We start from the raw sequence: 16,610 nt of genomic DNA, 5'->3' as shown, positions 1-16,610 counted from the left end.
CCAAGTCCTGCCCAAAATGCTTGTCAAGGCTGGTGAACACTTTTGATACCTAAATCCCGTCCTCACTTGCCTTAATTACTCCGTGGAGGGACAGAACAGAATTTTGCTGGACACTCAGGAATTCCCAAAGCCATCCTGCAAGTGTGGGTCAGGATGGCTCAGGATGTTTGGGGGCAAACACATGATTGGGAGCACTTTGCTACTGCTGCCATGGGGGGCAGCTTGGATCACCAATTAGCAAACGCTTCACATTGCAGCATACATGCTAACGGCCTACTTGGGTCTTCCAGCTAGCAGAACATGTATCCCTTGGAGTGGGATACACTGGCAGGGGTTGTAATAGGGCCTTCATCTTAGTGCTCTGCTCAGCTCGAGGTTGAAACTGTAGCTCTGTTGTTTTACAGGCACATGGTGGGAGAAAGAGGCATTTTGTGCCCTCTTCCTCTCAGTACACCAATGCAACACAAAGAAGGATTAGGTTCTAAACGCGATTGTGCCTTCATTCTGATATCATTGAGAATGCTGCACAGAGGTGGAAGATTCAGTTCCACTTGTGACAGATGCTTGTCACGTTGCTTCATCCACTGCTGAAGGGTCCTCTCATACCATGATAATGGGAGTGGGATTGTCCTGCCTTGCCCCTGTCTTGTCTGTTCATAGTGTAAGCTCTTTGGGGCACAGACTGTCTACAGTTCTGAGTTTGTACGGGACCTAGCACAATGGGGCCCCACTTTTGGTTGGTCCTTAGGCACTAGTGTAATAAATACAATTTACAAAATAATATAGGAGCTATACTAGACTAGAATACTATATGGGCCCCAGTTAGAGGATTTGAGAGTGGCTGCTGCAGTTGCAGTGCCCTTATTTAGGAAAGAATCAAAAGCGAATGCAATAAAACCACTTCAGACCTAAAAAAAACCCCTTAACTTCATTGGGAAGGCCCAGATTGCAAACATTTGTATTGTTTTGTAAAAGATATTCAGGGTAGATTTGAAAAATGGAAGATGATACTTGACACATTTGCTAGAATAATTTGAGTATAACAGTTAGGCACCATTTATCTGAATTTCAGGTTTAATGCCTTCCTGAATTTCTGCATTGATTTATAATGTCAGTAAGTGTGGCGTAGAAAGAGAACTCTTTATGGAAATGGATTAAAAATAAGCCAAAGGCAATAAAATGTGGTTGGTTCTTTCATCCTGTCTGTCCCTACAGTAGCACCGTTTAGCTGCCTAATCTCTGCAAGTTCTGGGTCAGAACTAAAAGACTTTTTCATCAGGAGAGAAAGAAGGTTCATCTTGCTCAGACTTAGAGAAGAACAACACAATACATATATAAGATTGTAAAGGCAGGAAATGTGTGTTTGTGTTTGTATAGTGCTTCGTACAATGGGGCCTCTAGGCTCTATGTAAAACAAATAATATTATTAATCGTATTGAGAAGTATTACTATTAGGGACCTACTGGAGAGGAAATCATGGAAAAGACTGATTAGGACATCTCATTAATCCATTTTCCAATGCAGATTTATGCTGTCCAGTCTAGGTTCTTTATCAAGCAATATGATGTCTAACACTGTTCCAGGAAGGTTATTCCATAGTGCAATAGATAATGTAAACAACAATAATAGCACATATTGGGTCACGTTCACGTTCACCATCACCATAAATGGTCCCATTGAAACCAGTGGAGTTGTGCCCACATAAGCTGGTGGAGAATTTGGTCCATGAAGGAGAATGTAACCTGATAATAATGGCCACCAAAGGCACAGGTTTCAGTTATTAATCCTCACATACCCCTGTGAGGTCAATATTATCATATTATGGATGGGGAAACAGCAGAAAAGTTAAATGTTTTGCCCAAGGCTACAGAGTCAGTGTCAGAGCTGAGATTGGAACTGCCAGCATGCTGCTGTATTCATATCACTAAAGTACCCTGATGTCTCCTCCCCTCCAGCATACACGTTAGTTGGAATATTTCTATATTCTCAGTTTTACTGTACTTTTTAATTTCACCCAGTTAATCCCCTTGTGCCACCAACTTCAATGGAGTTACTCCCTATTTATCCTGGGGTGCGATCAAACTTGGATCCCCAGATTCTATTTTCATCAGTTAATCCTAAACTGCCATCAGCACAACTCTGTCACGGGACTTTGCAAGTCACATAACTGTTAAAGTTGTAAAATTGGGCACCTTAGTACCTCATCACAAGTACATAATATCAAGAGCAAAGTCCCTAGTGGAACACCGCTCCTACACTGTTTCAAGATTACCTTTAACCCCAATTTGGCAAGATATCACAGTAAAGGCAGTGAAAGAACTAATTTATTTTTATTTTTAATAGTTATAGTCTCATATTTGGCCAGATTTGCTCAGTAAAGTCAGTGAAGGTCCCCCAAACGTACACTGGAAGAACTGAGAGCAGAATCTTGTCCAGAAAGTTTTCAGAGTAAGAGAAACAAATTTTGTGTTAATCTCAATGTGATTTATTTTAGAAAGATGCTGCTTGAGAGTCTGATTTGCTGGGGATGCCAAGGGAGTTTTTCTGTGCATTAGTTTATACTTAAGAGTTATTGTCACTTTTCTGAAATTATCTGAGGTGGTTAAATCAAATGCACTGAGAAACAGAGAGCTGACAAGGGCCAGGTGCCTAGTGTACCTTAACCAATAGGTAGGGTTGCCACTGTGTCCAATTTTCGACCAGAACACCTGGTCAAAAAGGGACCCTGGCAGCTCTGTTCAGCACCACTGACCAGGCCGGTAAAAGTCTGGTTGGCGGTACATCGGGGTTGGCAGTCTCCCTACTCGGCTCCACGCGGCTCCTGGAAGTGGCGACATGTCCCTCAGCTACTAGGCCCAGGGCTGGTCACAGTGGCTCTGCGCACTGCCCCCACCCTGAGCACCAGCTCTGCGGCTCCCATTGGCCAGGAACTGCGGCCAATGGGAACTGCGAGGCTGCACCTGTGGGCAAGGGCAGCGTATGGAGCCATCTGGCCGCACCTCTGCCTAGGAGCTGAGGGAAATGTCGCCACTTCTGGGAGCTGCCTGAGGTAATTGCTGCCCAGAGCCCACAGCCCGAACGCACTCCCACACCCCACCCCCTTGCCCCAGCTTGGAGCCCCCTCCCGGAGCCAACACCCCACACTCCCTCCCACACCCCAACCCTCTGGCCCAGCCTGGACCCCCCTCCCACACACCAAACCCCATTGGCCCCACCCCCCAGTCCAGAGCCCCCTCCTGAACTCCAAACCCCTCATCCCTGACCCCACCACAGAGCCTTCACCCCCAGCTGGAGCCCTTACTGCCTCCCACACCCCAAACCCTGCCCCGGCCCTGAGCCTCCTCTCAGACTCCAAACCCCTTGGCCCACCCCCCAACCCAGAGTCCCCCTTGCACCCCAAACCTGAGCCCCCTCCCACACCAAACTCCTTCTCAGAGCCCGCACCCCTTCCCTCACCCCAACACCTTGCCCCCCACACTCTGAACCCCTCGGTCCCAGCCCAGAGCCTCCTCCTGTATCCCAAACCCCTCATCCCTGGCCTCACCCCATAGCCCGCACCCCCAGCCAGAGCTCTCACCCCCTCTCACACCTTCTGCCCCAGCCCGGTGCAAATGAGTGAGTGAGCAAGAGTGGGGAAAGTGAGTGATGGAGGGAGGGGGGATAGATTGAGCAGTGGGTGAGGCATCAGAGAAGGGGCAGGACCTCAGGGAAGGGGTGGGGAAGGGGCAGAGCAAGGGTTTTCTGCAATTACAAAGTTGGGAACCCTACCAATAAGGATAAATGTTTTCTACTTAAATATAAAATGTAAATATATGGAGATATACCTATCTCATAAAACTGGAAGGGACCTTGAAAGGTCATTGAGTCCAGTCCCCTGCGTTCACTAGCAGGACCAAATACTGATTTTGCCCCAGATCCCTAAATGGCCCCCTCAAGGATTAAACTCACACCCTGTGTTTAGCAGGCCAATGCTCAAACCACTGAGCTATCCCTCCCACCTTGTTTAAGAGAATAAAGAAACTTGCTAATGACCATCTTGTACAGTAATTGCATGTGTTGTTTAGCTAATTGAATACTTAGATATTGTTGAAAAATAAGATCATCCAATACAGTAACTCCTTGCTTAATCTTGTACTTATGTTCCTGAAAAACGCTACTTTAAGCAAAACGATGTTAAGCCAATCCAATTTCCCCATAAGAATTAATGTAAATGGGGTGGGGGTTAGGTTTATATATAATGTCTTTTGTCTGGAGAAAAACATTTCCCTGGAACCTAAACATATATATATATATACACACACACACAAACACAATAACTCCTCACTTAACATCATCCTGGTTAACATTGTTTTGTTGTTACATTGCTGATCTATTAGAGAACATGCTTGTTTAAAGTTGCGCAATACTCCCTTATAACATTGTTTGGCAGCCTCCTGCTTTGTCCACTGCTTGCAGGAGGAGCAGCCTGTTGGAGCTAGCTGGTGGGGGCTTGGAACCAGGGTGGGCTGGCAGCTCCCCTAACAACTCCCCTAAGTTCCCTGTACAGCAGCTGCCCAGCAGGCTATTAATTGTCGTGAGGTTCAACTGTCCCTCCCCCTACTGCCATGTGCTGCTCTTGCCCTCTGCCTTGGAGCTGCTCCTGGGAGCCTCCTGCTTGCTGTGTGGGGGTGAGGGGTGGGGGCAGAAGAGGGGTGCTGATGTCAGGGTGTCTACCTCTCCCTGTTCCTGCCCCCCTGCTCCTGTACCCCATGTCTACAGAGCAGGGGGACACACGACAGGGCTCAGGACGGAGGGAGCTTGCTGGCAGCAGCTGGTGTCTCAATTTGCTGATCTACTTAAAAAGGCAATGTACTGTATCCCAATTCTGCCCAAGCTCTTCCAGACCTTCACTGAGTGACACTGGCTTGGACTCTAGCAAAGAAGCCTGCATTTATTTCCCAGATATTGGGATTATTGGAAGTCCACCAAGTCCATCTGAATCTGAACAACTTTGTAACTCGTCATTCACGATACACTGTAAAAAAATGTATGCTACACTTTATAAAACTTACAGTAAGACACATTCCCTGCTCCAAAGAGTTTGTTGTGTATGGCAGACAAGACAAGATAGAACAAACAAAGGCAGGACAGTAGTTCAGGCAAAGGAGGATGTGAGGAGATTACCAGTGAGGTGAACAAGGTGGAAAGACAACGAGGAGTCCGGTGGCACCTTAAAGACTAACAGATTTACTTGGGCATAAGTTTTCATGGGTAAAAAAAACACTTCTTCAGATGCATCATGCAACTGAACAAGTGAGGTTTTTTTACCCATGAAAGCTTATGCCAAATACATTTGTTAGTCTTTAAAGTGCCACTGGACTCCTCTTTGTTTTTTTGGAGAGTTAAGGAGGGGTTGTAGTGATTGGAGCAGTGGGAAAGAAAATAGCATTAGCAGCAGTTGTTTTGAATAGAGGGGAGAGGGGAAAGGCAGGGGTGCCAGGAAGGGCAAAGTTAATCAAAGTGAAGAATGAGCAAAGTATGGTCAAGGGTTATAGCAGAATAAATGGCAGAGCTGGGGACCATTACAGAGAATGAAAAGATTGGACTTAGCAAGAACTTGAATGCAAAGGAAGGAGCTGACGACGATCAATATGCCAGAGAGATGGGGAAAATAGTGAACATAAGAATGGCCATACTGGGTCAGACCAAAGGTCCAGCCAGCCCAGTATCCTGTCTACCGACAGTGGCCAATGCCAGGTGCCCCAGAAGGAATGAACCTAACAGGCAATGATAAAGTGATCTCTCTCCTGCCATCCATCTCCATCCTCTTACGAACAGAGGCTAGGGACACCATTCCTTACTCATCCTGGCTAATAGCCATTAATGGACGTAACCTCCATGAATGTATCTAGTTCTCTTTTAAACCCTATTATAGTCCTAGCCTTCACAACCTCCTCAGGCAAGGAGTTCCACCAGTTGACTGTGCGCTGTGTGAAGAAGTGGAGTTGTCAACAGCAAGAAAGAGGCCGAAATAAATGGAAACAGATTAAAAGGAGAGGTACAGAGCTGTGTTTTGGATAGATTGAATTTAAGATAGTAGTGGGACATCCAGACTGTGTGTTACTTAGGTCTGGTGCCTTGTCTTTTTATTTACCTGCAAAGCACTGCTCACACCAATGTTGCAACATAGGCGTGAACTGTGCAAATGCATTCTTGCTCCATCTTCATAACCGTATCTGAATGTTGTTTTGTGTGTTCCTTTATTTAAAAATATATTCTCATCCTGTGTGCTGAGAATGCTGACAAATTTACACTGAAATAGCTTCTGTAAAGCCATTACCCTTATTGTCGTATATTTAAAATAATACAACAGTGTAATTTGTCTGGTTTTCAGTTGACCTCATCTTTAAAAGGAACAACTACATCATGGATGTTTTAAGAGATCTAATGACAAACTATTTTCAGCCTAGGACATAATGGAAGAACAAGAACAACAGTCTCAAACCTGAGGAATGAAATGTCACCACTAAACTGATGCACTTCAGCGTTAACGTTCTTTCATTTCTTCTGATTATTAGGCCATAGTTAAAAAATCTGAAAAGTACTGTAATCTCATGAATTATTACATATTACTTGGCAAAGTAAGTGTGCACTCATGATGCAATATAAATAATAAATAGTAAAGTCATTAAATACTGAATGCTTTCACAATTTGTACTAAATTAGTTACTAGAAGCTCTTGTTTCATAAACTCTTCCATTTTGTGGCTTCTCACAGGCACTAGAATGAAAACCATAAAGATATATCAATGCACTTAAGTAAAGTTGCACTTTTTCCCCGGAGTAAAATGAGAAATTTTATGTGGCAACATTACATTTCATAAACACACATTTGAATAGTCATTATCAACTCAGCAATGACTTAAAGTGCAGGAATAGCTGAAGAAATAAAGATTTTCCACACACTCTTTACCCACTGGGGCATTACTTTGTTAATAGTATGTTTTTTCTAGAGTATTGTGGGGAACAGGGAGGGGAGAATTGGGTGTGTCCCTTGTCTCATAAATTTTCAACTCCCCCACCACCCTCTTCTAAATCGTTTATTCTCACTTAGGCTGCTGGAACAAGAAGCATGTCATCCCTGTGAAATAGAGCATTTAGAGCAACAGAGGAAAAATACAAGACACAGCTCTCCCTGACAACACAGTACCGTTTTCTCTGGCCGAGCTGGATCCCCTTTAACTCCTGTTTTTTTTACTCTTCCTTGCCCTATCCAAGCTGTCAGTTATCTGAGACCTGATTTCTTTGTGCAGGATTTTTCATCAGGATTATAGAACAGTTTTCCACTTTTCTGAATTAGCATTTCTTTCTGATCAATTTCAAGGAGAGTTTTTGACCCAAAATGCATCAGGAAAATTCTCCTTACCCACAGCACATGAGATAAGCAACAGCGACTGAGAATGAGCCTCCGGGAAGTGAAAAGGAGTTCTGCATCTCCTGATGTACCCCATGTGTGCTTGAATATCACAAAGATATATGGGAGTTGACACGGGTGCTGAAACAATTTGTATAGTGGGGGTGCTGAGAGCCATTGAGCCAAACTGTAAACCCTGTATATGATGGAAGCCACTTCAAGCCAGGAGGTGTGGCAGCACCCCCAACTACCCTATTGCCAGCACCTATGGGAGTAGGTGGTATCTTTGGGGGATTTTCCTCACTAAATTCTTCCTCCAATCAATGTTTCTTAAGTCCCCCTCCTCATCCATGTGCATGTAACTGATGGTTATCAAAATGTCTCTTCTAGGACATTCTTCTCCTGGAATATTTCTCTCTCTCTCAATGGGGACTAGCATGCATAGTCTCCATGGTTTTGCCCATATGTCCTCTCACCCAGCTACACTCCCCATGCAAAGGTGTCCTGGTCAGACTATGTGTCCAAATAGTATATTTTGTATGGGTGGGAAGGTGGCATTTATGTTTTTGGGCCTTAGAAATGTTTGACAACTGCAGATAGTCTTGCAGGGAGGGCACATAATATTTTCTTCTGTTTTTGCTCTCACACAAGGAGAGAGAAAAAGAGAAATTATTCAGTTGATCTCATGTGAAAAGAAGAATCAATGCTATAAACCACAACATTGTGGCTTAAAAGTTGCTCAACTTTAGTCTTCCGTTCACTGGCAAAAAAAAGAAGGAAAAAAAGCTCTAACTTCTTTAAAATAAACATCTATGAAGGCACTAAATGGAGAGAGCAAAATAGTGTTGCTGATGCTCAGCAAAACATATTTAATGCAGTTACAGCATAGTCTAAAATTTCCTCTCTCTCACTTCTCAGGACACATTTTATATTATATTTTTGTTATTTTAAGCTGTAATGTACATAAACCCTAGATTATCTAGTGTTGTCTGAGGTAAATTGCACCTCCCTTTGCCAAGAAGGAAACCCAGGATAGATTCACAGTCCGGGAGGACAGGCAGTGTTGGCATGTCAACCTTCCCTCAGAGTTTCTGCCAGAGTGGGACAGGATTATTTTATAGGTGGGGGGTCTACAGGAATCTAGCAGACAGCAATGCCTTAGACAGCTGGATAGATCCATCAATGCTCCAGTGCTAATCTACAACACTCTTTTTTCAGTCTGGAGGTTCTTGACCAGACTGGCGATCCTTCCTATTTGTGTGGCAGTTTAGTTAAGTGATTTAATGATTTTTCAATAGTAGTCTAAGGCAAAATTTGAACCCACATCTCCCAAGATGAAAGGACCCACTGAAACACCTTGTCCTTCACTGGTTATTTATCATCACAGAATCATAAAAATGTAGGACAGGAAGGGACCTCAATAGATCATCTAGTCCAGTCCCCTGCATTCAAGGCAGGACTAAATAATAAACACCTGACGTGTTTGTCTAACCTGGTCTTGAAAACCTCCAATGATGGAGATTCCACAAATTCCCTGGGTAATTTGTACCAGTGCTTAACCACCCTGACAGTTAGAAAGTATTTCCTAATGTCCAACCTAAACCTCCCTTGCCGCAATTTAAGCCCTTTGCTTCTTGTCCTATTCTCAGAGGTTAAGAAGAACAAATTTTCTCCCTCCTCCTTGTAACAACCTTTCATGTACTTGAAAACTGTTATCATGTCCCCTCTCTGTCTTCTCTTCCAGACTGAACAAACCCTGTTTTTTCAATCTTCCCTCACAGGTCACGTTTTCTAGACCTTTAATCGATTTTGTTGCTCTTCTCTGGACTTTCTCCAATTTGTCCACATCTTTCCTGAAATGTGGCGCCCAGAACTGGACACAGTACTTCAGCTAAGGCCTTATGAGAGTGGAGTAGAGCAGAAGAATTACTTCTCGTATCTTGCTTACAACACTCTTGCCAATACATCCCAGAATGATGCTTGCTTTTCTTGCAACAGTGTTACACTGTTGGCTCATATTTAGCTTGTGGTCCACTATGACCCCGAGATCCCTTTCCGCAGTACTCCTTCTTAGGCCACTGTGGTTGACTGTATTAGGAAACACCAGCAATTTTCTGAACAAAATGTCAAATTAAAATATAATTCTTAAGAAAATGACTTCCAAGATCACTGAAGGGTATAGACCAACTAATATATTTTGAATATGCTGCATTTAAGAAAATGTTCTTTTTCTAGGTGTATATTCTTTGTAGTGTATCCATCAGCCTATTTAAATAGCTACAAATACACAATAAAGTTAAATGTTTCACTCTAATTTTCTCATATATGTTGAATTAAATTCTGAATCCCAAACAGCCCAAAATGTGCCCAACTCCATTAACAATACGGAACATCCCTATTACGATAGCACCTAGAGCAGAGGTTGGCAACCTTTCAGAAGTGCTGTGCCGAGTCTTCATTTATTCACTCTGATTTAAGGTTTCGTGTGCCAATAATACATTTTAACGTTTTTAGAAGGTCTCTTTCTATAAGTCTATAATATATAACTAAACGCTTGTTGTATGTAAAGTAAATAAGGTTTTTAAAATGTTTAAGAAGCTTCATTTAAAATTAAATTAAAATGCAGAGCCCTCCGGCCCAGTGGCCAGGACCTGGGCAGTGTGAGTGCCACTGAAAATCAGCTTGCGCGCTATCTTCAGCACACGTGCCATAGGTTGCCTACCCCTGACCTAGAGGTTTCAACCAGGTTGGGACCCCCCAGGCAAGGCCTTGTATAGAACTACAGGGCAAGATTGTGCAACCCTCATGAAGTCAATGGGATTACTTCTGTGAGTAACTGCTCCCCAGTGTGAATAAGGGGTTCACAATTCACAGTAAATGATAATACCATCCCCAAAAAGGCTATAACCATCTACAATACAGCTGCTGAATGATAAAGATGCTGCATCTGAGAATTTGAAGAGACTGTAGTAAAATGACATATTTATCTCTGCTTGAAAGACAACACGGTGGTGCTACACAAGTCTTAATTTCATAAGCTTTCAAGAAAGGACATTGTTTCTCAATATAACTTATTAGTGCTTAAGGCCAAATCTTGCATCCTAGACCTAGCTTAAGTAAACAGAGTTTGTGCAAGCGAGTTCCAGAGAGGTTGTAGGGGAATGGAGTCCTCCTTCCCACACTCCAGCCCAGCCAATACTGGGCTGTTGTAGCGGCTACTAATCCTGCAGGGATTTTTGGCCAGTGGTTATGCAGGGTTGTGGAACCACTAGCCCTGCCCTTCTGTGCAATAAATCCATCACATTTTTCCTGCTGTAGAAAAGCCAACACAACACTTCTTAGAATCCAAGAAGGGCAATGAGCAGAATTCCCAGCAAAGTTCACTTCGGATATTAGCAAGCAGACTTAATCTATATGTTCAGCACCTACTGAGTGCAGAGATAAAGAAATCTTAGGTAAACAGGGGACAGCCTCTCTCCAATCAATCCCCCATCCCTACGCAGTAGAGTCCCGGGGGTTCTGCAAAATGTGGTGGCACTACACATGGTGGTGGGTTGTTAGATGTACCTCCAAGTGTTTACTCAATTAAAGTATGCTGAATATGTACAGTATAATAAATCTATTTGATATAAATTCATAGAAGAAAATTACTGTATATATTTCAAGCGTATTAGTATGTAACCAATAACATGGTGCATGTAAAATAATCATAACCAGCTAAACTTTCAAAATATATTCAGAAGGTAAAACAAAGAGCTGCCAAAATATTTTTATGTATAAACTATTAATATTTATTTGAGTTTGGTGTTCCAACTGGATTTATGAAGGATTTTTTTCTCATATTCTCCAGTCCTTTTTTCTTTTTGCCCCAGTATGAAAATCTGCTGGTAGATTTCTTCCTGGGACATACTAAGGGCCATATTGTGCTATCAGTTATGCAGAACTCCTTATTGCTTTCAGTGGGGAATTCTGCTTTAAATCTGAGGTCATGATATAGCCCAAACTCATTCAGCTATCCCAAGAATACTAGAAATGGAAGAAAACTCTGTGTATCCTACTGTTGTTTGACTGTGGTGTACTGCTTTCTTATATGATCTTGAATGACTTCTATTTAATTGTCCCTGTGTCTTTGCTTCCACAACCTTGCTTAGGAGGTCCTTCCAGTTAGTTACTATTTTCTAAGTAAACTAAAGTTTCCTTATGCCTGCTGGTCTAAACCTGTTCAGACCCTACATAATTCTGTCTCTCCTTATCTACCTCCCTTTGTATCTTATCAACTCACCCATCCTCTCTACTCTGCCAGTGCCCTGTTTGTCTGCTTCTCCCACAACTGCCTCTGCACCTTCCCTCAAGAAAACTTACTTTTGTGATTCCTTCAAGAAATTATCTGACTAAATCATCCACTTTCCTGTTTCTTTGATTCATAAATGAACTGCTCCTCTGCATGGTGGGAGGGAGGTGAAATGTTGGGGAGGAGAGGCCTAAAAACACTGGAACTGAATCTGGGATTCAGCATGAGAGAAAGATGGGAAGGTTAAATTGTGGAGGGAAGGTGGGATAAGGGGAGTTTAGTGTGTCTAACTTTGAAAAAAAGAGAACAAAAATGACAACAAACATACACCTGTCTAAGAAGTCATGTGCCCATTACCACCCTGATGATTATTCTGTTTGTGTGTTTCATCCTTTTTCCCCTCCCACCAATTATCTGTGTTCGGCTTTAAGATTGCATGCACACTCTTCACCTCAGGGGCAGTGTCTTCCTGTGTTTGGAAAATGCCTAGCATATTTAGGTTGCTACCACAAGCTAGTCATCATCACAGTAATGGGTAATTACTAGTAATAAGAATCCTTAATAACAATAATTTAACTGATGAAAATCATCATCAAAACCCTTCTCTTTCCTGCAGCATCAATTTATTCTGTATCCTCAGCACCCATTTTCCTTTTTGTTAATCATAAAGGGCCTGGTTTAGTACAGAATGACCAACGATGCGCCTCCCCACTGTATTATAAGATAGGATTTAGTATGCTTAATGTGGTTTGATTTGCTAAACATATTGCATAACATCATCAGAATTTGACAAGATTCTGCAGCTGTGTACAAAACAGATAAGTAGATGAATTAATCAGCTGTTTTTTTTGAAGGCAAGTCACCGTTTAATTTATCTCCCTGTTTCGCCACCCATTTCCTATATACACACACTTTCCAAAGTAAGTACATATTTTAATAAAATCTTTGTGATAACCATTGCTTCAAGATCTCCATCAAAATCTTTGTATTAACATCATAATTTCCATGGAGCCATATTGTGCCACTGAATTTTAAGCTCATCTCCCTAATACCAGTACCGGGGCTTAAAAATAAATGACATGGTATAATACTAGCTGTTTCATGCTAATTTTGTGGGCAGAAGAGAGGAGACTATACTCAGTGAATGCCATTCTGCATATGCTTACAGTCAGTTACTTTTGAAAAATATCTTACAAATTCTAGAGCCATATTACATCATCCATGTTTAGGCAGAACTCTTTTTATTTCAATGGAGGCTTCTGATTAAAAACTGACTATATGATTTTTTCTGAGGTGGGGAAGAATGTATTATCATTTACTTCAACTTCTGTGATTATAGTAAATACATTTTGACACTATTATCAAGAGAGACCAGAACTTTCTATCAGCCAAATCACGCTCTTATGCAGAAATACCTAGCTGTGCTATCAGGAATTTCCCAAATGGCTCATGCTGCTAGTGCCAGCTCTTAATGGGATTTTCCAATAAGAAGGGGGTTTTCTGTTTCTACTCGATGCAGGGGGAGACTGCCTGGGTCTTTCCCTGCCCTCCCCTTCCACTCATTCTCTACTTTCAGACACCATGGAGGTCTGATCCACCCCTTCAGCATAAGGAGGGAGAAATGTGTGTATGGAGGGTCCCCTCTACACACGTGGCCCTGAGATTTCACCAAAATGATCAAAACTCCATTTGTCAGCAATCCATCTGCATTCTAAAGAAGCAGCCTCATTTGTAATTTGTTTTTAAGATGATCTTCACTTGATGTTTGCAGGAGCTAGTGCACAAATCCTGCATTGAGACAAACTCCCCTCAATGTCAGTGGACTTTTGCCCAAATGAGGACTAAGGACTATAGGATTTGGCCATTAAGTTGTGTTTCACATTAACGATTATCATTATATATTTAATATATATATATATTTGTTATTCTTTCCTGAAATTTTAGTGTCATGTATTTAGAACCTGACATCTCATGTCGTTTATGATTTGGAAATCAAACTCATCCAGAGACATAATGTTCCACAATGCTATGCAGCCAATGTTTAATGAACCTTGAATTAACTGCATGGTGAATCCACACCTGCCTGGCTGAGGGAGGCAGGAAAGTCTATGGAAGTTATGGAATGGAAGGATCAGCAGGAAGATCCTTGTTTGTGCAAGCATTCCCTGAATGCTCAGAAGAGATAAAGCCACCTGGAGAATCCAGAGACTTGTAACACACAATAAATTTAGAGTCTAAATCAAAGCCCATTCAAGTCAATGGCAATACGTTGACTGACTTAAATGCACATTGCCTCAGGCTTTTCAAAACCAAGTTTTATTCTGGGGCTATCCCACCTGTTTTTAAGCAGTAGTCCCTATTGAAATCAGTGATAAGTTCTGCTTTAAAATTGATAACCCAATATGGCTCCCATTATCGGGGAAGGGACAGCACAGTGAAATTAGATAGATAATAGGTTAGCTTGTATGTCTTCCTAACAAGCAACAATTTTAAGCCGTATCAGAAAAAGTCAATCATCTAGAAAATATCAGCCTTTTTCAGACCACTGGAACTAAAATTAAACTACCCCACCACATCAATCCACTATTATTCTCCCAACATTTTCAAATGGATCAAATACAGCCGATAACTCCAATACAAATCGAACGAATGGCAATATACCAGAATAACACACTACATATACTCCCAAAGGTTTATAGAAATAATCTGCACTAGACTGGAAAATGATTCATGCTGTTGCTGATCCCATGCTCTTGCTCCTGGTGACCACAGGTTTCCTGTGCAGTTAAACTGCTAGAGTGCACATTGAGGATGGGTGCACAGAAAAATAACAGGTGCTGTAAGCATACCAGAAATCTAATGCTGTGGTCCGAACTACCAGGCAGTGTGAGATCCAACTCAAACAGAAAGAAAAGATTTTTTGTAAAATTACCTTGTTTGAAAGCTGTAAAAAAATAAGCAGAAGCTGGTTGGAGTGTGCCTAGGAAAACCCTCCTTTCTGATCCGAAGTGCAACTTGTCAACCTTCAGTATGTGACCCCAATGAAGGAAATGACTAGAGTGATCAAATGTCATGTGACAGTGAGATAGATTTTGTCTTTATAAGGAAATATTACTTACTTTGGGCAACCCTCCCCCATCACCTGATTACTCACACAGAGCAGGTCACATTGAAATGTAGAGTTCTTGCCACTTCCTCTTTATGTCTCTTAAAAGCATCTCTCTCTTTCTCTCCCTCTCTCTCTCTCTTTCTCTCCTATCTATCTATATATATACACACACACACTATTTATGCCTCTTCTCTTTCTAAATTGAACAATTACAGTTTCAGGTCACAGTCACACTAAGGCTCAATGTAAATGGTGCTTTAAAGTGGGTGTGAATGTAATTTACACCTACTTTAATCCACCTCTACACTGTCAGAGTGCTGTATAGGGGCCTTAAGTAACTGAAAATCAGGCTCTTGGTATGTAAAAATGACTCTTCAATACTATGGGAACTTGGGGTGAAATCCTGGCCCCATGGAAGTCAATGGCAAAACTCCCATTAACGTCCATGGGGGTGGGATTTCACCCTTTCTCTTTTGATTCTTTTGAGCAGTTTTTCTTACTGTTTTAAGTTCAGTAAGGTTACTGCTGGGGAGGAAAAAAGACCCTTCATCAAAAACAAATAAAGCACCATTCATCGGACAGACTGACTAACTGGACCACTCTACACCTGAAGATGTAGAGTGCTTTGGAACCCTATAACCCCCTGCTTAAGATCCCATCACTGATGCAAATACAGCCATCTGCGGGTGGATATTATCATATAACGGTGTGGTATTACAGTGAAACTTGCACAGGCATTCTCTCCACAGTAGGCAACCTCCTGTTTTAGGAGACCACCCCAATTCGTGGGAAATGACTGCCTAGGAAGGCGTACTGTAGAAAGGGATCTAGGGGTCATAGTGGACCATAAGCTACATATGAGTCAACAGTGTAACACTGTTGCAAAAAAAAGCAAACATCACTCTGGGATGTATTAGCAGGCGTATTGTAAGCAAGACATGAGAAGCAATTTTTCCGCTCTACTTCACGCTGATTAGGCCTCAACAGGAGTATTGTGTCCAGTTCTGGGCGTCACATTTCAGGAAAGATGTGGACAAACTGGAGAAAGTCCAGAGAAGAACAACAAAAATGATTAAAGGTCTAGAAAACATGACCTGTGAGGGAAGACTGAAAAAAATGGGGTTTGTTCAGTCTGGAGAAGAGAAGACTGAGAGGGGACATGATAACAGTTTTCAAGTACATAAAAGGTTGTTACAAGGAGGAGGAAGAAAAATTGTTCTTCTTAACCTCTGAGGATAGGACAAGAAGCAATGGGCTTAAATTGCAGCAAGGGAGGTTTAGGCTGGACATTAGGAAAAACTTCCTAGCTGTCAGGGTGGTTAAGCACTGAAATAAATTGCCATGGGAGGTTGTGGAATCTCCATCACTGGGGATTTTTAACAGCAGGTTTGACAAACCCCTGTCAGCAATGGTCTAGATAATACTTAGTCCTGCAATGAGTGCAGGGGACTGGACTAGATGAGCTCTTGAGGTCCCTTCCAGTCCTATGATTCTATGAATTCTGCTCAACTGTTATGAGTAGATTACCTGATAAGCAACAGATTTCTGCTGGTCCCTAATGTGGTTGTGTAATCATCAAAAAAAGTATTAGAAATGACTGGAACTCAGCAAACAGAGATTTTATGAAAAAGAAAGATTCAATTTGCAGGGCACATTTTGTGATGTTCATCAGCCAATGCATATTTACAAGCACTGGAAGGGAAAGTTAATGACAGAAGAAAACGAAACAGAAAAAGAAGATCATGGATGGATAATGTGGTATCTTGGCTATAGCCAAAAAGAAATGAGCAGAGAATCATACAGCATGGGCTAAAATGA

The 16,610-nt window shown here is 42.1% G+C and overlaps 1 protein-coding gene across 2 annotated transcripts in view; it reads right to left on the bottom strand.

Moving 5' to 3' along the window:
* LCP1 (lymphocyte cytosolic protein 1) overlaps positions 1-16,610 on the bottom strand; it is a 60,817-nt gene that overhangs the window by 23,706 nt on the left and 20,501 nt on the right. Inside the window, exon 1 of one of the 2 annotated variants that reach the window (XM_039484867.1) lies at positions 14,616-14,772. The exons of the other annotated variant lie outside the window; for it this stretch is intronic. Within the exon in view, the coding sequence (XP_039340801.1) occupies positions 14,616-14,757 (142 nt within the window). The 5' untranslated portion in view covers positions 14,758-14,772. Of the gene's footprint in view, positions 1-14,615; positions 14,773-16,610 lie in introns of those variants that run through there. 2 annotated transcript variants of the gene reach the window in all.

The sequence above is a fragment of the Mauremys reevesii genome, linkage group 1 (genome assembly GCF_016161935.1).
Source record: "Mauremys reevesii isolate NIE-2019 linkage group 1, ASM1616193v1, whole genome shotgun sequence".
Taxonomy (NCBI): domain Eukaryota; kingdom Metazoa; phylum Chordata; order Testudines; family Geoemydidae; genus Mauremys; species Mauremys reevesii.
Note: the sequence above shows the minus strand (reverse complement) of the source record. Positions and strands in the feature narration are given on the sequence as shown.